Raw genomic sequence first — 25,990 nt, 5'->3', positions numbered from 1 at the left:
AAAGCAGACTTATTCTGCAAAATCAACTTTTTAGAGCCTTTACCCAAGTTATAACTGTTTCCTTTCACCATTTACTCACTCGAAATCATATCTGAAGTAATTCGTGCATGTTTTGAGCAATCTTTATTAGGGATGTACTTTATCTTCACCATTTACTTACCCATAATCATATTTGAAGTGATTCGTGAATGCGTTGAGTAGTTTTTTATTAGGGATGCAATCTTTATTAGGGATGTAACTGAAATATGGTGATATCGTATCGTCAGAAGTCTCACAATAATATCGAGAGTTGTCACAATATATCAGATTATTGTTCTTTAGTAGGAACAGCTAATAAACATCGGGAACTACATATCCCATGATTCATTTCAGCACAGACGACATGAAGAAATATGTTTTTTTTTTTAGTTTAATTCTTGGGATTCTGACGTTAATAATTCACACCCAAATCTTGTCATGGTATTTTAAAAGCAAAAAAAGCATCCTATCTACAGTTATATCAGCGTCTCCAAAATATCGCAATAAATATCATGTCATGAGATGCATATCGTGATAATATCGTACCGAGAGATTTGGATATCGTTACATCCCTAATCTTTTTTAATCACTGGTACACACCCACTGCTCTGTACTTACTTTATTCTTCAGTTTTATTTTCTTAATTGGTGATACGTGTAGGATTCAGTAGTGCTGTTTAGTTATTTTGGTACAAATACAAAAAAAAAAACTCTGCTCCTCATTAGTGTGATCTGCAGCTATCGGTCGGTGGTGCCAACTCTTTCTCATGATGATGTTTACTCTGACGTCTGCTCCCATTGGGCACCTCTTTTATTAAGTCGTTTTAGATGAATGTTGCGATTTAAAATGTGCAAATTCTAACATAATGATCCACGGGTGTCATAGATTACAGCAGCTCAAGCACAATGTGTTCTTTAAAGCTGTAAACAACAATAAGAGTAGCTTTCAACAAAACATATTAGCCTGTTATCTTAATGTGCATTGTGTAACTTTTCGATTGGGGGTCCTTCACCTGCTTGTTTCTAAGGATATGTCATTGCTCTGCCTGGAATTTTCTACAGAATAACATTAACCAGCTTTACCTTATATTTATTCAATTACAGGTGGTTTTGTAGTGCAAAAATATGCAGAAAAACAATCTGACGGTGAGCAGGGTCACTTCTCCATAGATCTGACCTGTAACTTGGTCTCCATGAAGATAGAAATGTGCTATACTGTGAAATAGGGCTGCTCGATTATGGAAAAAAATCATTATCACAATTTTTTTTGGTCAATATTGAAATCACAATTTTTTTATTTTTTTTTTTAGTTACACAATGCCTTTATTCTAGCCTGATTCATCAGTCAGTTTTACTTCGTTTCATTTTGTACAAACCATCTGACCTCTCAGCCTTAGATTTCGTTCGCTCGGCGGTAGGTGGGAACTTTTTTTCATTTAACCAATCACTGCTATTTGGTCATGACGTATGTAATGCGCCGCTAACGGGGGTAAATGGTATATTAAGCTTTTCCCAAATCCTGTAGGAAGAAGGACAATAACGTCTTTCCCCTTGATGAAATTCTCCAAACATTCTCTTTATTCCAGCTTTAAATCCTCGATCTCAGGAATCATTGTCAACAGAGAATGTATGTCTCTTCACTGATTGGCTGGTGCCTGAACTCGCACTTCCAGGGTTCTTGCAAACCGTTCCTGACCTGGAGAGAAATGAAATTGAGCGGAGGCACTAGGTGGCTCCAGCCTGGCTACATTTATTCAGCATTTCTCTCTCAAAAAAAAACCAAAAAAACACTTGCGTTATTGATAATTTATGCAAAACGTTCCAATTGAGAATAAATATAGGCTACAAATATGAACCTTAGAGCAGTTTTGCAATGTATAAAACATGAAATGAATAAAATATACATGAAATAAGGCACAGAAAAACATAAATGTGTCCAAAATAAACTATATATCCAGCTGCTGTATAATCTCTACATTTAAAAAATAAAATAAATATACTTATTTTAAACACAATGAAATCCAGGCACTCCAAAGAAGTAAAAATCGCACGAGGAAACTTATACTTATTATTATACTTACTTATATAAAAAATATCCCACAATAAACTTTGTTAACCATTTCAACTCGATTATATGAGTTTGGAGATCGTTTGCCACACAAATCGAAATGACGATCAAAATTCAGCCTTAAGTGAAACATTCCAGACAAAGCAATATCATCTCCATGAAGTAAACCATTTGACAGACCCTCCACCAGAAAAGTTACACAATGCACCTTTAACTCTGAACCACTGCCCATCCAACACGTCGTTGTCGTGTTAGTGAAGCGTCAGTTCGTTCTTACACCACAATACCATAAGACAGTTACCAAACGCACTCCTAACGTGTGATTTGTGTTTGAGAGACGAGCCGCGCGGTGAGGAGAGTGGTCTGCCGGGAATTACAGCGCTCCTATTCTTCGGCGGTAAAACCAAATTACCACCGGCACCGACGCGGGCCATTCGTATACAGGCAGATGGAGGGAAGAGGAGAGGAGAGGGGGAGCGGGTAATAAAAGAGCGGAGAGCCAAATGACAATGAGAAGGAGAGTAAATCATTTAGCGGTTTGGGTGGTGTCTGAAGCCTGCTTTAGATTCAGAGGAGAGGTAGAGAAGCAGTAACACAGGCAGGTATGTGCAAGATACTATAGGGCTGCAATCTTCATCGCAACTGAATAGAAAATTGCAGTCTTTTATTTTATCACTTATATATAAGCTACAGTAAGTCCTAAGTGAAATTGTAAACGTAAACTTGCTCTTCATATGCTTTTTTTTTTTTTTTTTTTTCTTGGATTTTTTTTACTTCACCCTAAACCATTTCGATCTTGATCCATGGGGTTGTACTCTATGTTTTCTGTAGTGATGCAAATTGACAGAATAAACTACTACTACTACTACTACAACGTAATAAGCCATTTTGTAAAGGTCCTATATTGCGCAAAATCTACTCTTGTGAGCTTTAACCCGTGTAATATTGTTGTTACCTCCTCAAAAACAGACCTGGAGTTGTGTTTTGTTTCATTCACATGTTTTGAGTAATCCTGCATTATTAGTCTGTCTACATCTCTAAAGCTCCAGATGCTCTGTTCCACCTTATGATGTCATGAAGCGGTAGTTTTCAATTTAAATGGTCACATTTTTATATAGCGCTTTTGTAGCCAGACTCGTGCCACCTAGTGCCTCTGCTCGGTTTCATTTCATTTCAGCGACTAGGTCAGGAATCAGAATACACTAGACCAGGGGTCTCAAACTCAAATTACCTGGGGGCCACATTAGATAAAGTCTGAGTGAGGGTGGGCCACATTGAGTATTCGATAAATCGCGGTTGCACGAAAAAAAAATGCCGTATGTGCACGTGTACTCGTACTAACAGATCCACTTAGGCTCGTTGCTTCACAGATGCTGTAAATTGAGTTTTGGGATGTAAGCTGCGTTAATAATCTGTTGTTGTGAATCTGCATGGGCACTGATTGCAGCTTCATCTGTCAGTGCGGCCCGCGGTAGGGGGTGGGACTGTGCATACATCTACCGTGGGCTGCACTTATTCTTTGGAATTAAGTGGAGGGCCGCAAAAAATCCTTCCGAGGGCCGCAGTTGGATCCCGGGCCGCGAGTTTGAGACCCCTGCACTAGACGGTTTGTAGGAAGCCCAGAAGTTGTAGACAGTGCACCGACCAATCAGCGAACAGTTGAACCAACCCGAGTTGTGATAGCAGACTGCATACGATATCCTCCTTTGTCTCCTTTGTCAAACTTTTCATTTTTTATTGCACCTTTAATTCGCAAGTTCATTTCACAGAAACGACAATGATCATTGACAGACATGTTCGCTTTCTGCTTTGTTTGTTGTTGTGCGGGCAATTACTTGGACACTACGTAGTGTTCCGGCGCATTACATGAGTCACGACCAAATAGCAGCGATTGGTTAAATAAAAAAAGTGCCCACCTACTGTCGAGCGAACGAATCTTAATGCTGCGAGGTCAGATACTTTCCACAAAGTGAAACCGGTTGATGAATCAGGCTACTGCTTTTCCACCTTCAGCACTCAATTCAAAGAGTTTTACAACAAGGACCCACTCACCCATTCACACACACATTCATACACCAGTGTACGCAGACACTGAGGGCAAGGTGAGTTAAGTGTCTTGCCCATGGATATAACATCAGCATTCATCTGCTCAAGCTGGAATCGATCTGACCGCTCAACCAATGATGTTTATGTCGAGAACCTTTGGATCAGTGGACAAATGCTCTACCAACTGAGCTACTGCCACAATTCAACCACGACCTTTTACCTTACCTTGTTCAGTAAAGATGGGAAATACAAGAGCTGAAATTATTCAAATGATTCTAGTGAAGGTGTGTGGAGTTTTAAAACACAGTGGAGCACTTCTTGTATTACGACATTACATCACAAGGTACAACAGAGAAGAACACAGCCTAAATATGCAGGGTTTGTGTGTTAAACATGCGTGAATGAAACAAAACAAATCAGATTTCATGGAACCGATACCCGATCCAGCTAATTTTTCCAGAATCTACGCAGATATTTCATACCAGCTGTGATTGCTTATTATTTGGAGATTGTCAAATGTCAGTTTAGTGTTGTGTGTTTTTATAAAATTTAAATGACTTCTTTTACCACTAAACCATAAAGCAATAACTTAGAAAGCAGTTTTAATTTGTTTTTAGTACTAATCTTTGTTCTTCTTCCAGTTGACAGGTTCATACTGAATTAGATCCGTCATGTAAAGCTCGTGAATTAGTCTAGCGCGTGACAGTGACTTAAATAATGACAAAAGGCACATGTAAGCTCATATATGTGAGTGATGGGTGAGAGGAGACAGATGGAAGAGGAGACAGCAGATATGACAGTCTAATCCACTCATGACTAAGTGTGTGTGGACTCTCCAGCTCTAATTATATGTCGCACAGAACTGGAGACACGACAGTAAGACAGGGAAGAGAAGATCAACTATACAAGCTTTAGAGCACATAGGCAGTGTGGGTGAAGTGTCTTGCTTAGGGTGATCAGACGTCCCTATTTATCCAGGACAGTCCCAGTTTTGAGCCCTGTGTCTTCTGTCCCAGTGGATTCATCCAAAACCATTGATTAGTCCCAGTTTTATACAAGAAATGACCCAGGTGTCCATATTTTTGACCAATTTGGTCCCTGCCAACAGTAAAGAGAGGCATAAATTGTCGTTTGCTTAGGTAAAATACTGAAAAGCTGCTTAAAATTAGCCAGGCTGAAAAACCCTGGAAGTGTGAGTTTGGGCACCAGCCAATCAGAGAAGAGCCATACATTCTGTGTTGTCAAGGATTCCTGAGATCGAGGATTTAAAGCTGGAACAAAGAGAATATTTGGTGAACTTCATCAAGGGGAAAGACGTTACTGTACTTCTTCCTACGGGATTTGGGAAAAGCTTAATATACCAGTTAACCCCATTAGCAGCGCATTACATACATCACAACCAAATAGTGATTGGTTAAATGATAAAAAGTACCACCTACTGTCGAGCGAATGAGGTCAGACAGTTTCTACGAAGTGAAACCGGCTGATTAACTATTGATGGTACCTGCTTGTCTCCATGGTTACAGGACATTAAAACACTATGCACTTTTTGGTTGAGGGTCCATCACCTGCTTGTTTCTATGAATATGTAATTGTTCGTTCTGGAATGTTCCACAGTATGACATTAAACACCTCTACTTTGCATTTATTCAATTACAGGTGGTTTTATGACTCAAAAATATGTAGTAAAACAGAAATTCAGACTGTGAGCGGGGACGCCTCTCCACAGATCTGACCTTTAACTTGGTCTGGTTTGGTCTTCATGAAGATAGAAAGGTTTAATACTATACTGTGGTTTTATAGCTCAAAAATACCTAGAAATACGGGTATACCCACTTACCGTTGAGCGAACAAAATTCTAACACTGCGAGGTCAGATGGTTTCTACGAAGGGAAACGAAGTGAAACCGGCTGATGAATCAGGCCATCTTAAAATGACCAAAGCACCAAGAAAATCTGACAATACTGATTCACATTTTAGTCATGATTGGCCAAGTGCATACTATTTTTTTTTGTTTCATAATTTTATTATTACCAACCACCACAAACCAGGGATGTCTGAGTTTTTAATTTAAAAACTCTGGTCACCCTTGTCTTGCCTAAGGACACAACGACCACTGCTCTAACCACAGTCGCACTTTGGTATTCTTTTCTTTTACTGAAGATATCTGTATCCCATAATCACACTGTATTGCCCACATTCCGATCTACCTTTCTAATAAAGACTACAGTTCTCTTTTTTGTCTCTAACTGCCTTTGTGTTGTGGTCAGCAGTGAGCTCCAACCAGAGCCATGGGGAGTACCCAGAGTGCAGGAGCGAGCGTGAGCCTGTGGGGGAGCCCTCTCTGCTGGTGTCTCCTCTGGTGGTGGCGGGCATCGTCATAGGCCTGGTGCTCTTCCTCTCCTGCATCACCATCATCGTGGGAAGCCTGCGCAAGGACAGCCGCCTGCGCAACCCCCACCTCAGGGCCAGCTATGGTAAGTGCCCGGGGGCATGACGGGCATGGGAGTCAGAATGAGCATGGGGGGTCTGTGTGCAGCCTGGTGCTATGCCAAAGATCGATGGGGGTGTACTGAGGAAAATTTCATAAACATTACTCATATCTGTATCCCCAGATATGAGTAAAACAAATATAACTCAATTGTAATCCTTATTAAAAATTACAAAAACAGACATGGTGACTATATGTGCTATAATTTGGTGCTTTGATTATCAAGACAATTATCCTGTCAGAAAGCAGAATGAGCCTCACATCAGTCTCTCATTTGTGCTGCCAGTTTCATTGGTTGGTTGGTTTAAGCCTAAAATGCGTCTCTATGATCTGAATGGTCACTCCCTAAACCCCAGCACCCCACAGCCAACATGAATCACTGCTAGTGCAGCCTCTGCAGCTCAAAACCTGTCCTGACAACCCAGGTTTGTTTATGATTGTAATTCATCAGTAAAAACACCGGCTACTGTTCCTTTACTTACTGGTCAGTAGTAACAGTGAGATGAAGATCCATGAAGCACTGAAGTGTTCCATAAATTTGCTCGACTCTTGAGCTGATGCTTCACGGTGCTTCATTTGCTCCACCGCATCATCAAGTGGCCAAAAAAAATGTATAACAGGCAGAGTGATAATAGAACAATCAACATGATCATCGAGGTTCTGATGGAAAGATTTATATTAAACAAATGAATGATTAAATATTTAAATGTTTGTGATATCAACAGAAATTGTGAATTTATTAACATGGAGTCTGTGTTCATGATATAAAGGTCGGGTTAAAAGAAAAAGTAGAAACAAATTGGAGATCAGGATGTAATGTGACTGTGCTTGTGTTACTACTTTACTACTATATATTAGAGCAGGGGAAAGACTGTGTTGTCAAATTTTTGTATTTAGTTGTATTGTTTATTTAATGATGTCATTATATTAGCTCAAAATGTCCCTTAACAGGGGAAAATATTCTTTTTCTTGCTGGCTCCTTCACAAAAAAAAAAAAAAAAAAAATCTCAAACAGAATGTACCAATGTTATGTTTTTAATCGCGCGCCAAATCTGTGAACCACTTCCTGAACCAGTCACGTGGTACGGGCGGTTCACAAGGCTTCAAACGTCACCACATATGTCACCGATACAAGCCTTGATACGTGCTTCACCAAAGCCTTCCTGGATTAATCTGCACACGCTTTGAAGTCTCGACACGGAGGAGACATCACTACTGGCCAGGCCCATGATATAAAACTCTTATTACATAAAAAGATAATGACACAGACACTTGGACATAAAGGCGCCCATCAAATGTTCCTCTGCTGACTTGATCGCTTCTAATGTAAGTGTAGATGTTTATTGATAATGACAGAGGATTAAACCCTGTTCATACTGTTCAGCTGGAGGACCACTCTTCACATTTACCACCCTCTTGATCTTCTTTGGTTCAGATGGCCTTTGAACACATCTGTCACATCTGATCATCCTCTCTCTGCCTCGGCAAATGCTCTTCAACCGTAATGAACTAATTAGTCAGGTTAAAGGTGCACTGTGTAACTTTTCGGTTGGACCTTTAACACCTTTATTTTTCCAGCTCTAATGTAAGTAGATTGTAACAGTTGAATTCCTCTGCGCAGGTCAGGATGGCTTCTCGTACGGGGGCTCGGTGGGGGAGCTGAGGTCCACCTGTCTAGAGGAGTTTCCCCCTGGGTTGGACTTCCACTCGTACGGAGAAGGTCTGGACCAGATCACAGGCCTGTACCCAGACTCTCCTCCACGGTAAGAGCTGCTATGAACTCCAAGAGCCGCCTCAGAATACAGGCAAAGTGGGATAGGTTGAGTGATCGTGACTTTGAGATCATTATTTTCTTGTATCTACTTAGGCCTGTCACAATAATAAAGTTCGAAGGTAAGGCAAGTTTATGTGTATTGCTCAGTTGTTACACAAAGTAATTCAAAGTGCTTTACAGAATAAGAATATGGAGTAAGAAAGCTTTCAGAAATATTCGTGTGAGTCACATCTGTGAATTTGTATTCGTACTGAAGAAAAAGTAATCATAAATTTTAATTTTGTGACTGTAATTCTTGTCATAAAATATCATAAAATGACTTAAAATTTGTTAAATTATCTGTCCCTGCAGCAAGATCATTTTACTTGACAAGTAAAGTGACAAGTGATATACGTTTTAAAATCTTGGTCAGATTTGCAGTGTGTGATTGATAAGTGCATTAGCCAATCAGAGACACACATGATCCGTCCATATTGAAAAAAAAATTGAGCAAAAAATATCACAGGGGACTGAAAATCATGGTGGATCTCTGCAAAATCAATGAGACAAGACAAGAGCACTAAATTCTGCTAATCTGAGATTAGAGAAGTGTGATTTTATTTGTAAATGAGCTTGTTTCACACAAGTCATTGAAAGAAAAGGATCTGATTGGACAATCAAGTTTGGCCAGGCTTTAGACTATGGTTACGTTTACACTGAAACGAATCACTGTATCACTGTATCACTGTATCGGAAACAATTTGTGTACAGACACGTCATTTCTGTGTTTGCAATCAAAGTCTTCCCTATCCACACATTAACGCGAAACCGTCTGAAACGCTTGTCACATGACCAGACTGGCATCACGTCGTGATGAAGTCACAACGTCACGTGGGCGCTAAAAACAAGGAAGCAGCGCACTGTGTCTAAAGTTGCAGCAGCCGATTTCAAACCGAGGAAGATGGCAAACGTGAAAACAGTCTTTTCATGGACCGACGAAGAGGTTCAGTTGTTTGTTTAAACTGTTTTCCACGGTAGCGTCACATGACCGATGTCACGAACCCAACAAGTCAGGAAAACGCAAGTCACAGTGGCTTGGTCTAATAAGGACGCAACTAGAGCTCCTACGTCAGCGTATCAAGTTTTCAGGCGTCCACACAGTGCCAGATCAGATCCGTACTCAGATGAATTTATGGGAGCTGACGACACCAGATCGTTCCATCTCTGGAGCCGTTTTCCATCAGATCAGTGTGGACAAACACTGCATCCACAACGAAAAATGACTCAGATATGTACTAGTGTGGATGGGGCCTATATTTACTAATATTATATCCACCAAATCTTGGAACACTCAACCCGATATGACTGTGGTGTTGTCATTCGTCTGTTGTAATAAAACAAAGAAATAAAAGTGGAAGCAGAGCCAGGACCAGTGGTATAAAATGTATTACTGTTTTAAAAGCCGGTCAGACGTCCCTGCTCCGACCATTACACACTTCATATAATCAAAGTTAGATTCACAATGACGTACTCTTACATCTTTAATCTCACTGTTACAACACTGCCCTTTATAAAACACAGACTGTATCTGCAATTTAAAGAGGAAATTGTATGCGTTATTTTGACTTTTATTGAACGCTTTTGAACGCTTGAATTACAGCCTATGTCTGCCCTCACTCGCCTGTCACCAGCAGAGAGTGAAATTATTTGAAATTACTCCCAATATATCAAGAGAAGATTTTCAGATGGGCGTGATTGACAAGTGGATTAACCAATTAGGAACACGCATGGTCTATATAGCAGAAAAAATAAAGGAAAAATATCACATGGGACTAAAACACTTTGCAGATTTCCATAAATTGTGTTCATCTGAGGTGTGGAAAATGTAGTTTTATTTGTAAATGACAGGTGACCAATGAGCTCTTGCGTTTCACAGGTGTCACTGAAATAAATCCACTTTATTTCTATAGCATATTACAAACAAAGCCGTTTCCAAAGTGCTGCACAGAGATCATAAAATGAAGACAGCAAAAACGTAAATTGCTAAAACTTCGTCATACCAGTCCTAAAACAATAAAACCAGTAAACTCAAATAAAAGCAAAACCATAAAAATTGTAAAATAGCAGTAAATAAGTAAAATAAAAGACACAGAGGACCACACAACTCACACTGTGTTAAAAGCCAGGGAATAAAAGTGGGTTTTAAGACGTGACTTAAAACTCTCCACTGTGGGGGTTGTTGGGACATGGGCGGGTCAGAATGTTCCAGAGTTTGGGGCCGGTCACAGAGAAGGCCCTGTCCCCCTGGTTTTTAGTCTTGTCTTAGGCACCACGAGCTGGAGCTGGCTGTCAGACCTCAGAGTGCGGCCTTGGTGTAAATTTGGATGAGATCCGAGTCGTAATGCAGGGCCAGTCCATTCAAAGATTTAAAAACAAACAATAAAAGCTGAAAATCAACTTTAAAAGGAACTGGAAGCTGGTGCAACAACATTAAAACTGGGGTAATGTGCTCATTTTTTGTTTCCAGTTAAAAGTCGCGCAGCAGAATTTTGGACCAACTGTAAGTGAGAAAGTGCATGGTGGCCTAATGCTAGAGAAAAGTGTGTTTACAGTCGTCTGAACGAGAGGAGATAAAAGCGTGTGTGGCCTATTTAAATGATTTAAAAGGTTTAATTTTAGATAAACGCTGCAAATGATGAAAGCTATAGATTTCACAACCGCATTTACTTGTTTGTCAAATTTAAAATCCCTCTCAGTAGTGACGCCGAGGTTGATGACAATGAAATATCTGATTTCTGAACAAATCTGATTGGACGATTTGGCCAGGCTTGAGATGCAACAGAGGGAGTGGGGTCTGTAAAAAACACGGGTCTCCAGTCTTTTTCCTCTGGTGAGCTACTTTTACAAAACAAAAAAGCCAGAGAGCTACTAGTTTTAGCAGTCACAAGAAATTAAGCATATATAAGAGACACGGTGAGCCTTTGATGAGGTATATTTAGATGCCTATAAAACATAAATCATTATCCATTTATTACACGGTAATGGTAAAAGGCACTTTATTGATCAAATTTAACTTATTTTATTACTTTATTTATTTTACTTAGCTACTTAGAAGGGGCTGGAGAGCTACCAGTAGCTCCCGAGCTACAGGCTGGAGACCCCTGGTGTAAAAAATACAGAGAGCGATCATTTTTACCAGAAAAGAAAATCCATCCAGAAACCTTCAAATTTTCAGTCCGTCAGTATCAGTATTGATACTTTGCAATGACATCACGCTGGGGGTGTTCTATGTAGGGTTGTCCTGATCCCATCACGATCGCGTGACTGCGGACTCGATCCGGACTCGGACGTTATGGGCTGATCAGGTATCGGATAAATAATATACAACAAATTGCGCACACAGAACACACAGCACACAACAGTTTTGTTTTGTTTTTAACTGAGGTTCAGGGATGTCCAGTTAGCTCGATTGTCTGCCCAAACGCCTGCTGTACTAGAGGCACACTCACGCTTCGACTTTTGTATTATTTGGATTTCATGGACGAGCCTAAGTGTTTTAAATGTAATGCACAGGCCTCCATATAATATCAAATATACAAACTGTAGATTGTGCAGAGTCGAGTCTCAGGTCTGATCTGATTCTGGTCTGGTTCCTGTTTTGTTCAGTTCATTAAATATGCTAAGTTACACATTCCAAGACCAGACTGAAGTAAAAGTAAAGATTTTCAACAATGATGGTGCATGGTTAGAAAAGTTAACAAAATTAATAAATTAATAAAATTTGGACATTTGATTTTTCACAAGTTTAGCCCAAATACTACACATTGAAATCAATATAATCTGATTCCCCCACACATCCTGGATCTTATTCTTTGCTCTTAGTTCATTTCATAATTTTTATAGAAGTATCGGATTGGGACTCGGTATCGGCAGATACTCAAAATCAAATGACTCAGACTAGGGGGCAAAAAAATGTGATCGGGACATCCCTAGTTCTATGTATCTCTCACAGCAAAATGTTCATCAGGTACCATGGTGACACGATGCACACATGAGCAAATACAGACAAAAACATTTAAGATAATCTAAAAGCTCAAGAAAAAACACAAAATGGATATAAACAACTCACTTTCAGGAGGCTGTCATCAGTCCGAGCGTTCATGGTCCTGTTGAGGTGTTTGATTTTGTGATTTTAGTGCTTTCACTTAACTGCACACCTCTAGGGAAAGTTGATGCCAAGTAAAAATATCTATATAAGCTATCCATCCGCCCATCACTGTTATATTATAAAGCCTGAATAGCACAACATCATGAAAGCCATTTTTGCATAATAGGTCTGCTTTAAAACCTTTTATGTCAGAAACAAACTCCCGGTGAACCCACGCCCGCAGAACCGCTCTCTATCAGCCAATTATGTCAAATGTCAGCTGGGCCTCACTGTCCACTGCCCTGACCCTTCTGCGGAGCCAGTCATTTATTAAGGAGCTGCCCCTGCCCTTTGTAACTGTGGAGCTCAAGTGTTTGTGGGTAAACGTGTGAGAAGAGGGAGAGAAAAAGAAGAGAAGAGAGAGAGAAGAGAGAGAGTTAAAGGCCAATGTCATGGTGTTTTGATCCAAATGTCAGCAGTTCTAATTGGCACCTTTAATAATTCACATACATCCCTCTCCTGTAGAGTGGAGGACCGCCTGCTTCCTCCTGGTCCACACAGAAGAGCCTCATAATGTGGAAGAACACTGTAAAAGAGAAAACTGGAGCATTAGTTTAAAATGATTTGAATTCAGAATCATGATTTGAATTGTGAAAAATTGATTTGACTTTATAAAAACAGAACAAACATATTTCTTTTGCCATGAAAAACAGAACTAGTTCATTTTAATCATATTACCGAGTGTGCAGGTGGGATTCACTACAATTTATAAGCACTTTCATAACTTTCAGAGACCACATATCACAGTATTGCTAATAACTAGTATGCTAACAGCGTAATTCATGATTTTCAGACAATAAAACACTTTATTATTAGACAGCACACACCGGTGTTATTTTGACCTCAAGAACAGATTTTACAATATGTACATGTGTACTGGGGCAAAATAAATTGAGCTCAACTACATGGAAAAAATCAGTTATAGCCACTTTAAGTCTGGATAATTTATGAGATAATTTAAAGATATGTTGACATTTTATTATTTCTTAAAATTACTTTGACATCTACTCATTTTGGGGCTCATTAATACTTGTTTTCTTTATGATAACGTGGTTAATAAATGGGTTTGTAGAGAGGCCACTGTTTGTACCAAGCTGCACTTGGAGAAACAGTGACGATGTTGATTGAATTAATTGTGCTTTTAGTCAGAGCAACCAAAAGTTGTTTTAGAATTTGGTGCATGACAGTTTCAAACATGCACGTGTGGAAAGTGTTTTTATGTTGAAACATGATAAAAAAAACAGTATCTGGATTCTGTCTCGGTGGTTTTCAGGTTAGTGGGTGAAATCCTGCTCCAGTTGAGCTACTGACACAAATGAACTGCATTAACGTCAAACATGGAATTAGCTCAGAGTATTTCACATGAAACTGAGATATGACTAAAGTACTGTTAGAACACACACAACTCAACACAGAAAGATGCTTGGATATCGACCCCGGAACCTTCTCGCTGTGAGGTGAGGGCACTAACTACTGTGCCAACTTCAACAGCCGTTTGAAGGTTTCTCTGGACGTCCTCCAGCGCTTATGTAACGCACATGTACAGAATGTACATAAAGGCAGAAGGGCTTTAGCACAGACAGTGTTGGCAGGAGGTGTCCCCAGTGGATCGCGGGCAGGTGCCCCTGTGTGCTAGCATGTAGCGTGTACTAGCATGTGCACAGATGGTAAGATACATAAAGCACCTGGATCACAGCCTCAGCGTGAATGTGCCTTCTGTAGACTGCATGTCGAGGGCACAGAGAGGTGAACTCCACTTTCATATGGACCAGAGAAATGATACAGGAAACTGACATCACACTTCTGCACACATTCTGCCCAACAACGGCAGAACACAGTGACATCATGTTTGGTCAAAAATAAGTTCATGTCATTTATCATGTGAATAAATATCGTGAAAAATATTGAACTCAAAATTGACCTTTGACCCTTATTTGTCAGTTCCTGTACTCTGCCTTTGCATCATGAGCCAAAAATAAGGAGTCGTGTAAAGACAAAAGGCAGAAACAGTGTATGTTTTGTTTGTGATTTAGTTCATAAATATATTTTATTTGAAAATCTGACTTCTCACCTCCTTCTTTTTGTTGTGGCCTTGGCACAGGGTCTCAACACATTCCATACGTATACCTTTATATTCAATTATACTTACCTTATCTTTAATGTGAAAGTATTTTGTGTATTTATTCATACTGTACATCTATACTGCAAGTAACTTGTCTTGTCAAACTGTTTGACTGTGTAAGTGTCACAGCACGATCCTGATCAGCACTAAACAGGAAATCCAAAACTCTTCTAGATCATTTCAAACAAACTCCACAATGACTCGACCTTGGTGAGGTGTTTGTCTTATCATGGATGGAAGTCTGGGGAAAATCAAGCAAATAATGATCATGTTAGTTTCTGCCTTTTGCCTTTGCAGACTCCTTATTTTTGGCTCATGATACAAAGACAGAGTACAGGAACTGACAAATAAGGGTCAAAGGTCAATTCTGAGCTCAACATTTTTTCACAAACAAATATTTCTTCATTATAGCAAGTAGTTGTCAAATTTTGGGAGCCCTGCCTATTCTACTTTTGTCTGGACAAAACAGAAACTTTGAAGTCATTTTTCTCAGTTTCACACTCCGGTGAGTTAAGCTCTTTTGACTTTGTAGGGCAGAATTGTTCACTGGAAGTAAAACCAACAGATAATATTGTGTATTTTTAAGATATATTTATGATATATACAGATTTATACAGTATTTGTCCTTTGAGAAACAGGCAGCTGGTCGGTCTGTTATTGTTCATGTTTTGATGATTTTTTTACTGCTTTTTATAAAGAAATACAATTAAAATTATACAAAATGTAGTTAAGCATTTTGGCTCAGCCCTCCACAATATTTTCTGTTTCTCATGTGGGCCCCATGGAAAAAAATAAAAGCCCACCTCAGCACTCTGAAGGGGGAGTGACTTAGCGCTCCAGGGGGCCAATTAACGATTTGTCATTTTGTTTATTTCTCTGTACTGCCCTAACACTTGAAGCTGCATCTTCATAAGAGTTTGGTGAAAGGGAACATCATAGTGTGGTTCTGGAGGAGGAGTGAAGTCTGTGGAGGTGACTGAAATGAGCACACAGCGGGACAGATCTGAGGTCAGCTGTTCTCACTGTGAGGATGACACTCCACAGACCGGCAGGGATCAGGCAATAAGGTCACTTAGACACAAGAGCCCCATCAGCCCTCATACGTCATTCAGTTCAAAATGAAATATCTACAGTGAACATGCTCTGATTGTTTAGAATAATTACTGACATTTATTTTGCTCTTTGTTAGTAATAGAGAGATTAGTCTAATTCTGAGTATTAATGTGTACAATCTCTCTCGTCCAGCAGAGAAAAAGCAGCTTGGATGAGCTGCAAAACATATTCAACTTTTGTCCAGTTGACAAATTAAATTTCTCCTTTTGCTCTGAATATTAATCTTAAGATGAGGCTCAGTAAGAAAAAGAAAAAAGAAAAGCAAAAAATAAAACAATTTAAGATATCCCTCCCCAAGAAGCCTGTCGACATAGAGGAGCAGCGGTTCTACTCCGAGCTCGTTCTGCATGACCAAGCTGCAGAGGAAACTCAGTTCAATCTTGTTCTTTCTGTCATTACCCAAAGATCCTCTTTGGCTTGGGACAAATGAGGACCTCAGACCAGTTTTTGATGTCCCTCAAACCTCAGGCTGAATTGGCCCAGATTATTGCCAGTTCTTTTTATTGCTCATTTAAGTGGGTCTGTGCCCTCGACTTAGCATTTTATTTCAGTTTGTAGAAAAGAGAGATGACAATGATGTGAAGGGAGAGAATTATGAATTTCCTTGGTGCCAAAACACAACCCTGAGGCAGTGTCCGACACAGGTCCATTTTTGGAGACCTGCACAGGCCCCCACCTGAGCAGTACAGCATCACACCCCCTCGTTAAACCATGATTATATTAAAGTTAAATTCGCACCCGCCTGGACCCGTTAACATTCCACCCATTACCTGCCTGTGCACATGATAAATCGGGGTCAGCCCATTAATCCAGAACTAAACCAGGATTAAAACAGAACTAAACCTATGCCATGTCATTAGTGGATGATAAATATATACACACCACAACCACCGAGCTGATAGCCAGGACTACACCAGAACTACACTAGAACTGAACCAGGACTACACTAGGACTGAACCAGGACTACACCAGAACTACACTAGGACTGAACCAGGACTACACTAGGACTGAACCAGGACTACACTAGACTGAACCAGGAGTACACCAGGACTGAACCAGGACTACACCAGAACTACACTAGAACTGAACCAGGAGTACACCAGGACTGAACCAGGACTACACCAGGACTACACTAGAACTGAACCAGGAGTACACTAGGACTGAACCAGGATACACCAGGACTAACCAGGACTACACCAGAACTACACTAGAACTGAACCAGGAGTACACCAGGACTGAACCAGGACTACACCAGGACTGAACCAGGACTACACCAGGACTGAACCAGGACTACACCAGGACTGAACCAGGACTACACCAGGACTGAACCAGGACTATACTAGGATTGAACCAGGACTGGACAAGGACTGAACCAGGACTACACCAGGACTGAACCAGGACTGAACCCGGACTGAACCAGGAGTACACCAGGACTGAACCAGGACTACACTAGGACTGAACCAGGAGTACACTAGACTGACAGGACTACACCAGGACTACACCAGAACTACACTAGAACTGAACCAGGACTACACTAGGACTGAACCAGGAGTACACCAGGACTGAACCAGGACTACACCAGGACTGAACCAGGACTACACTAGGACTGAACCAGGACTACACCAGGACTACACCAGAACTACACTAGAACTGAACCAGGACTACACTAGGACTGAACCAGGACTACACTAGGACTGAACCAGGACTACACCAGGACTACACCAGAACTACACTAGGACTGACCAGAGTACACCAGGACTGAACCAGGACTACACTAGGACTGAACCAGGACTACACCAGGACTACACCAGGACTGAACCAGGACTATACTAGGATTGAACCAGGACTGGACAAGGACTGAACCAGGACTGAATCAGGACTGAACCCGGACTGAACCAGGACTGAACCAGGACTACACTAGGACTTAACCAGGACTGGACCAGGACTACACCAGGACTGAAGCAGGTCTAAACCAGTGTTAAAACAGTGTCATTAGTATAAATATAAATACACCGCAGCCGCTGAGCCGATCGCCAAGACTATACCGGGACTAAACCAGGACTAAATCAGGACTGAACCAAGTCTGAACAAGGACTAAACCAGGACTGAACCAGGACTTAACCAGGACTCAACCAGGGCTAAACCAGGTCTAAACCAGGACTAAACCAGGAGCACAGCCGCCGAGCCGATCACCTTCCCTGATGAGTTTTATGTAATAAATACAATAAAGTCTTTCAACCTGGTCTGCCATCGTTCCAGGAAAAGACTGGGAAATGGCCCTTTTTTCCAGGCTGTAAAATTTCATCAACATTAAACCTTTCAGCAACTATTTGCCCGCTGGGTACCCGGCCCAGTGCAGGACTCTGCCCTGAGGTGCAGAAGACAAGGGGTTGAGGAGGCTGGTGGTTCTGTTGTAATAGCATGGAGAGAGAGTGCATTTATATGAATAGCACAAGGAATGATTGGTTAAGAGGACAGTTGGACGCTGCGATTGTCCGATAGTGACAGAAGGTAGAAGAGGAGAGGAAATACAGTGTTCTGGTTGAATTGACTTGTGACAGTGCAGCCGTCTGTGATGATGGGCAGATTGTGTTTAAGTTTCATGTAAAAGCTGTTAGCGTGTGCCGTGGGCGGAGTGCTAGGGGCATGTGTTAGTTAGCTCTCTCTTTCTCCATCTCTTCCTCTCCCTCCCTCTCCCTCTTTCACAGTGAGGAGACCATATGTTGGAGCCAGGCTTGTACCAGCTCCAGAACCCACACGTCATAAACAAACAGGACCAGAGCCAGCCAGGTCCTCCTCACCGCAGGCAAACTCAACTGCTCAACTGTCACTGAATTATACAGACCAATATGAAAAAAATATATATACTCTAAATCTACAGTCTATTTTGCCCTATTTAAGCAGACTGGTTTGATTTTTTACTCACAAATTTTTACTCTATGCGATGTTTTTGGCTACATTCAGACTGCAGGGCTTAATGGTCAATTTGAATTTTTTTGTGAAATCCAATTTTTTTGCGAGGTCGTTCACATTTCCAATTAAATGACTTGCATGTGATCTCCAGTGTGAACTTTAAATGGCCCAAAAGTGTCCTGCATGAGCATTGGAGGACACGACAACGTCACACACAGCATTTCAGTGTTTACGGAAGTCACCTAAACATTGACGCAGCATTGAGCACCTAGTCCGATGAGGTTCATTTGGTCTTCTGATAATTTATGTTATTAGGTTCTTTTTCCAGACCAAGAGTTTGTTTTCATACCTGACAGTTTCGACTGCTCACTAGCGCTCTTCCTCAGAGAAACACAATATCAACACACCAGTGAAACTGTACAGAAAACTCAGGCAATTACTCATCCACCCAAAAGATAAAATAAAACAGGAGCATAAATGTAATGTCATATACGAAATACCCTGCATGTCCTGCAATAAAACACACATCAGGGAAACGGGGAGGGCGTTCAGTACACGAAAAAAGGAACATAGAACAGAATGCGAGAAGGAAACAGCGAAGGCGTGCACACGAGCTACAAAACACAAAGCAGAACAGGAACAACTCAAATCGGCCATTTCTGATCACTGTAAAAGAGAGAACCACATTATGGACTGGGATGGAGCAAACATCATTGGGACAGAGGAAAACAAACATCGCCGCTGGATTAAAGGAGGCAATCGAAATACGTAAACGTGCCCACAGGACTGTAAACCGGGACGAGGGGGCTTTTTTACTCTCACACACCTGGGATGCTGTCCTGAGGAAGTTGGACTGCAGATGGCGCTGTCGTCCTGCCTCCACCGGTAGGAGGACAGCGCCAAAACCTGTTTAAGTCAGCTGACCGGACATGTCACAGCAACATCACGTGACCACTCTGAGGAAGACGGCTAGTGAGCAGTTGAAACTGTCAGGTATGAAAACAAACTCTTGGTCTGAAAAAAGAACCTAATAACATAGCATTGAGCACCTGCCGATTTTAAAGTTGCTGTTGTACCGAAGCCAGAACATCTACAGCTTATTTGTGTTAAAGAAGAGATTGGGAAGGAGAAGAGTGAGGTTTTTTGGTCGTGGTGTTTTGTGGGGCAGCGGCAGCGACGTCTGTAGAAAGGAGCGTGTGGTAGCAAGTCACAGTCAAGAGTGGTGGGATTGCGATGTGCTTCACTGCTTCACTCATACGGAGTTCAGACACAATTTTTGTATGACAAGAAGAGCGTTTGTGTACTTTTGTGACCTGTAGGTGGGATGAATGCGACCTGGCCGTTCAGACTGAAGTCGCATGTCAAAAGATCGGATATGTATCGGTTTTAGGAGCACATATCCAAGTGGTCTGGGTCGCATTTGAAAAAATCGGACCTGTGTCGTTCAGACTGTCATTAAAAGATCAGATACAGGAGCATAGGGGTGAAAAAATCAGATTTGGGTCACTTCAGGCTGCAGTCTGAACATAGCCTTTGTGTTATTTTAGCCGGTCTTATGCTCTGTCAAAATACATGCTTCTCTCCAATTATCTGGAAAAAATACTGTAGTGGTGTCACTGAGCAAGACATTGTGCATGCCTCCATGTAAAGGAATGTATGAATTATGTGTGAGTGAGTGGAGGTGGCCGGTAAGACTGTTGGAGCTATCTTTGCATATGTGTTGCTATTTTTAATAAAATATCTTGTAACATTCAGGACAAAATATAAAACTTCTCTGACTTCAGATTTACAGAGTTTAAGGCTTCGCTGGTTGATTTGGCTGTTTCTCAATCCCATGTTATTTTTTTCTTTTCTTTTTTGCTCATGAGGTTTGTTTCCATTTTGTTTCAACGCAAAAAAAACATGCCTCTCTCTAATTGGTTAATCCACTTGTTAATGACACCAGAATTAGTGGAGACAGGAAACAGTACCAGAGTGTACTTCTTTGTAACGTTTGGGAAATGGCTCACCAGACAAACAGTAGTCTCATTAGAAATTAGCCAGGCTGGCGCCACCTAGTGTCTCCGCTCAATTTAATTTCTCTCCAGCAACTAGGTCAGGAATCAGAATATACTAGACGGTTTACAAAAACCCCGAAGTGCAAGTTCCAGCCAATCAGTGAAGAGTCATATTCAGTGTTGTGAACGATTCCCGAGATCGAGGATTTAAAGTCAGAAAGAGAATGTTTGGTGAATTTTATCAAGGGGAAAGACATTGTTGCCCTTCTTTCTACAGGATTTGGGAAAAGCTTAATATTCCAGTTAGCCCTGTTAGCGGCGCATTGCATACGTGACTACCAAATAGCAGCGATTGGTTAAATGATAAAAAGTACCCACCTACCGTCAAGTGAACGAATTCTAACACTGCAAGGTCAGATTGTTTCTACGCAGTGAATTCAGCTGATGAATCTGTTTAATTAGAAATGCCCTCGTCAGCATCACCTCGCGGACACAATCATACCACCTGTTAGCTTAGGTTAGCACAAATGTTAGCTTACGTTAGCACACAGAACATGTTAGCTAAGCCCTTTGAGTGTGTGCTGTGAGTGTGTATCACTCCAGAGGCAGAGAGACGAGGGATCCACCGTGTCCCCACAGCCCCCACACCTCAATCACTCCGACTGCTGCGCTCCAATTTACACCTCCCTCTGCACATTAGCGCTCGCGGTTCACATTAGCACATGTGGTGTGGAGCTCTCCCCGAGACGCCCTGGCTCCTCACACCTGCTCCAGGGACTCCGGCGCGCAGGCATGTGGGAGCGACTCAGGTGTTTTCCTCTCGTCACATTCAATTAGACAAAATGTACGTCTCTGGTGTTAATTTAGAACGCAGAATTGAAACAAGGAGTAAACAGCAACAAACAGGATTAATACTGTATGTGTGATGTGACTAACTAAGACCTCCTGTGTGATGCCATGCTCAGATCTGCTCAGAGTCTGTTCACTTCTGCACTTTTGTCCAAACTTTTTAACTATCTAACATTAGGGATGTAACGATACCCAAATCTCAATATCATCACGATATGCATCTCACAGTATGATATTTACTGCGATATTTTGGAGACGCTGATGTAATTGTAGATAGGACACTTTTTTGCTTTTAAAATACCCTGACAAGAATTTGCCTTCAGGGTAGTCTCAAGGTCTTAAAAGTCTTAAAAAGGTCTTAAATTTCATGTTCCTAAATTAAGGCATTAAAAAGTCTTAAATTATGTCCAAGTCTTATTTTTTTCACAAAGGTCTTAAATTTCAGTAGCCTGTTTTTTTTGTATACTCAACCAGGCTGCAGTGCAAAATCACGTAACACGAATGACCGTCTAATTTGGAGTATGTGCAAACAATACTTTGGTTTCTGGTGCTGGCGGCAATGAGTGAACGATCAGTAGAGTGGAGGAAGATGTTGGATGGATCATGGGGAAGTGCAGGTTTAATTCACAGTGGCTCTTAGTTTCTAGATATAATACTGTAGTTGGTTGGTAATTAATAGAATTGGATCTGTTTTTTTTTTTCTCCCACATAATGGGTGCGATATTGGTCTTAATTTTTATTTAAGTGGTATCATGGGATATGTAGTTTCCGATGTTTAATAGCTAGTGCTATTATACTGTGTTATACTATAAAATAATCAATTTAAGCAAAGGAACTATGATTCGATATATTGTGATGCCCCACGATATTATTGTGAGACTTGATACGATACCACGATATTTCGGTTATTGTTACATCCATATCCAACATGTTAATTATTAACAATTGTCATTTGCGTCAACTTTGCAACAGTCAATCAGAGCACCCAGACAGCACCAGGCACCCGGAGCCTAGTGATGCTCATAAACTACAAACTGTGAGGATACCAGCTCAGACATTTGTGCAAACTTTTACATTTATCATCATCACACACACACACAGAGGCAGTGTTAGTTTGGATTGCGATTATGTGGTTTTAAAATTCTTTGGTATGTTCCCTGCCTGAACAGACTAAAATGAAGTTACCACAGCGAATTTACCCACTCAAACCACCAGTGAATCAGCCCCATTGGACCAATCGTAGGGCTACCAGCCAAAGGTGAAGCACTCAAACGAACCAAAACAAACATGGCAGCCATGATGGATGTGCATAGGCCATTCCTGGCTCTGGTTTTACAGAGAAAAATACTTTAAAAATAGAGCAGTCCCAGATTTATTATAAGTAGAACTCCAATATGCTACTCAATCTAACTTCTGACAGAGGAAAGGCCTGGTATACATGCTGTGTCCAAACCCCACGGCCATAGTGCGGCACATGTTAAAGGACATATATAGACGTGTGGTAAATGTAACTGATCATGTCTGTGTCAGTGAGTGATTAGAGAATAGCAAAAAACCTACTGATTATTTAGAATGCAAATTGATGACAGTTGTTTCTCTGTGGTCTCCTGGTTCTGTCGGTTGAAGGATGGTGCGGCTCTTCTTTACAGTAAATATTTTGGCTCTTGCCTTCTCATTACTTACCTGTGTCCTCAGTGACTACAGCCTTTGACTAGAGCGTCTGCAGCTGCTCAAATAGGGGTTTGGTTGTGATCATTTGTCAGACCCACCACCCTCTCCACCCTCACAGACCAGTGCTGTGCTCTGGATCCTCTGATACGTTTACCCAGAGTCTGATCCGGTTACTCTGATTGAAGGCTTCCTCTGTCTCACACGCACACACACAAACACACACAAACAGACACACAAACACACACGCACATGCACGGACCACCACCGCACAGAGCCATAACTGTGTTTTTCATTTACTCTGATTTTATTTGAGATGTTCTCCTCTCCGTGTCCGGTGAAAGGATGACGCTAATCTAACCTCAGGCGAGCACTTTTAAGGCTGTGTCCATGTGGAAGAAGAACAGAAGCAGGCCGGATGTGTCATGTTCCTCTGGTTAGCAAAGGACATGCAGTATTTTAACAGAATGAATGTAATTGTATTAAAGATATTTGTGAAGTGTTAGAAGACTATACGGATTTTGAATACAAGTTATGCACATCACGTGACAACATTTGGACAGATGAGAATGGCAAAAGCTGTTTGAGTAGCGATCTGTACAGAGAGAACTGAAGGAGTGTTTAGTTTAGTTTAGTGGTTTATTTTAACACCATGTGCAAAGGCTTTAATCTCATAAAAGAATAAATGATTTACACCAGATTTAGCAAAAGCCAGTTTCCATCTGCAGTCCTTGTGCAGGTTAACACATAAACACCTAAAATACATCCAGGTATCCGTCTGTTTACAGTCAAACCATGCACTTTCCACATTTCCACATTTAAAACTACTCAAATACAAGGCAGATATTACCATATAATCCTAGATTACTATTTACTACATGCAAATACAAATCAGATCATTCAATCAATCAAATCCACTAGAACAGGCGTGGGCAATTCTTTTTTCCATGGGGCCCACATGAGAAACAGAAAATATTGTGAAGGGCCAAAATGCTCAATTCTGCATAATATGAGTTGTATTTCTTTATAAAAAGCAGTAAATAATATTGTTTTGACAGGTTGGTAAGACTGGTAGTTTATGTTATGACTAAGCAATGAAAAAGTGAGTTTGCTTTATAAAAAATGTCATTTAAAAAAAACACCTCTAAAACAAAAGCAATGCAGCTTTAGTCCATGCATGAAGTAAAATGATAAAATATGTTTATTTTGTCATTTCAAATGATCCTAAATAGGCCGGTCAGAGTTACAGATTTCCGATTGAAAAATCAGAGTAAAGTGGACTGTGAATATAAAGCTGAGCTTACAAGTAATTCCTCAGTGTAGTGTTTGGTAAATTCCTCTTTCATCTAACTAAGCACAGCAAGTTAAGCGTACTTTAGCTTTCATTCATAGAACTCATGTTGTGAAGCTGTGCCAACTAATCAGTCAGTTCCTCAAATCTGAAATATAGTAACCTTTACTTTAAGAGTAAAGTTCATCTTACTTGATCAAACCATGGAAACCTATGCCTTGAATTGGGCAAGTAAATATTACTTTTATAGATAAGTTAGAGTAAAAACTGGTTCTATTCTACAATAATGTAATGTAAATCTGCATCAGGGACACACGGATTGGAATATTTATTAGTTTAAAAAAAAAAAAAAAGTAGCAAAACTTTTGTTCAGCTTCAGTTCAAAACACATCGTAACATGTGAAACAAAAAAATAATAGAGCTCAGTCATTCAACTGATCCAAGACCCCGCACTTAGGGCTCAAAAAAAGATGGAAAAAACAAAACAGGAGTACAGGTGTAATCTGACAAAGACTGAGTGAACAGAGGGAGGATATAGAGACGCCCTGGGATGATTTGGGAATGAGTGACGGCTGTAGGAAAAACAGGGAGGAAGCAAAAGGAGGAGCGGAACAGACTGGGAAATGGAGCTGGACTCTTGGCAAGAATACGTCACTGTAGAAATTACTCGTCTCATTCAGCCTTAGTCTAATTGACAAGTCATGTGCTTTTTTGCCCTGAAAGTAACTCTTATTTTACCACAATCATTAAGCTCCACAAGTTTGTAGCTGCGAGTTTTACAGTCTATGGTAGTATCAGAATACACGTGTTTCTTGTCACTAACACTTTTCTCTCTTGTAGTTACGAAGAGTGCGTGGGCCCGGGCGCGACCGAGATCTACATCCCCACAGACGACCCGCCCCCTTACTCCCTATTGGACCCATGTCAGCAAGAGGCGGGGCCAGGGGAGGAGCCTAGCCACACCCACCACAGCACCAGCACAGACAGCTCAGCCAGCACTTCCTGGTTCTCCCCCGCCCCCCACTGCCTCTCGGGACAGCACGTCACCTCCATCTCCTACCCCATGGAGGAGGCCCCGCCCTACGAGTCCGTGCTGATGGACTCGGGTCAGCCCCTCCCCCTCATGCCATGTGACCTTTACAAACACCAATCAGAGGCCAGAGGGGAGGGCGGGGACGCACAGCTTGCAGAGGCGAGTCAAATCCGGTAGTGACTTTGCTACCTGGACGATACCGGGAGGAGGACGGGAGCTCTGCAGTTTCCCAGTTTCCGAAGCTTTCCAAAATTATTCTTGGGATCGACTACCAATACCAGTCTGTTTTTACCGGCCTCAACTTTGACTGTTCTTTTGTATCCTGTCATGAACTACTGCTACAATAAGAGAGCTTTCTACAAGTGTGAAAATTAGGATTAAAGGTCATATATTATGCTAATTCGACTTACTATTTGAGCAAG

At 41.1% G+C, this 25,990-nt stretch overlaps 1 protein-coding gene across 1 annotated transcript; it reads left to right on the top strand.

Moving 5' to 3' along the window:
- Positions 1-738: 738 nt before the first annotated feature.
- bean1 (brain expressed, associated with NEDD4, 1) lies at positions 739-25,745 on the top strand (the record flags this gene model as incomplete). The annotated part of the gene is made up of 4 exons (XM_020929415.2): positions 739-754; positions 6,402-6,608; positions 8,244-8,385; positions 25,376-25,745. Coding segments are annotated over 4 exons (735 nt in total), but the record flags the coding sequence as incomplete, so codon positions are not given.
- Positions 25,746-25,990: the final 245 nt, after the last annotated feature.

Source organism: Boleophthalmus pectinirostris, unplaced genomic scaffold (assembly GCF_026225935.1).
Source record: "Boleophthalmus pectinirostris isolate CB_2022bp ecotype Guang Dong unplaced genomic scaffold, ASM2622593v1 HiC_scaffold_5, whole genome shotgun sequence".
In the NCBI taxonomy this organism is placed as follows: domain Eukaryota; kingdom Metazoa; phylum Chordata; class Actinopteri; order Gobiiformes; family Gobiidae; genus Boleophthalmus; species Boleophthalmus pectinirostris.
This window is presented reverse-complemented; position numbering and strand designations above follow the sequence as displayed.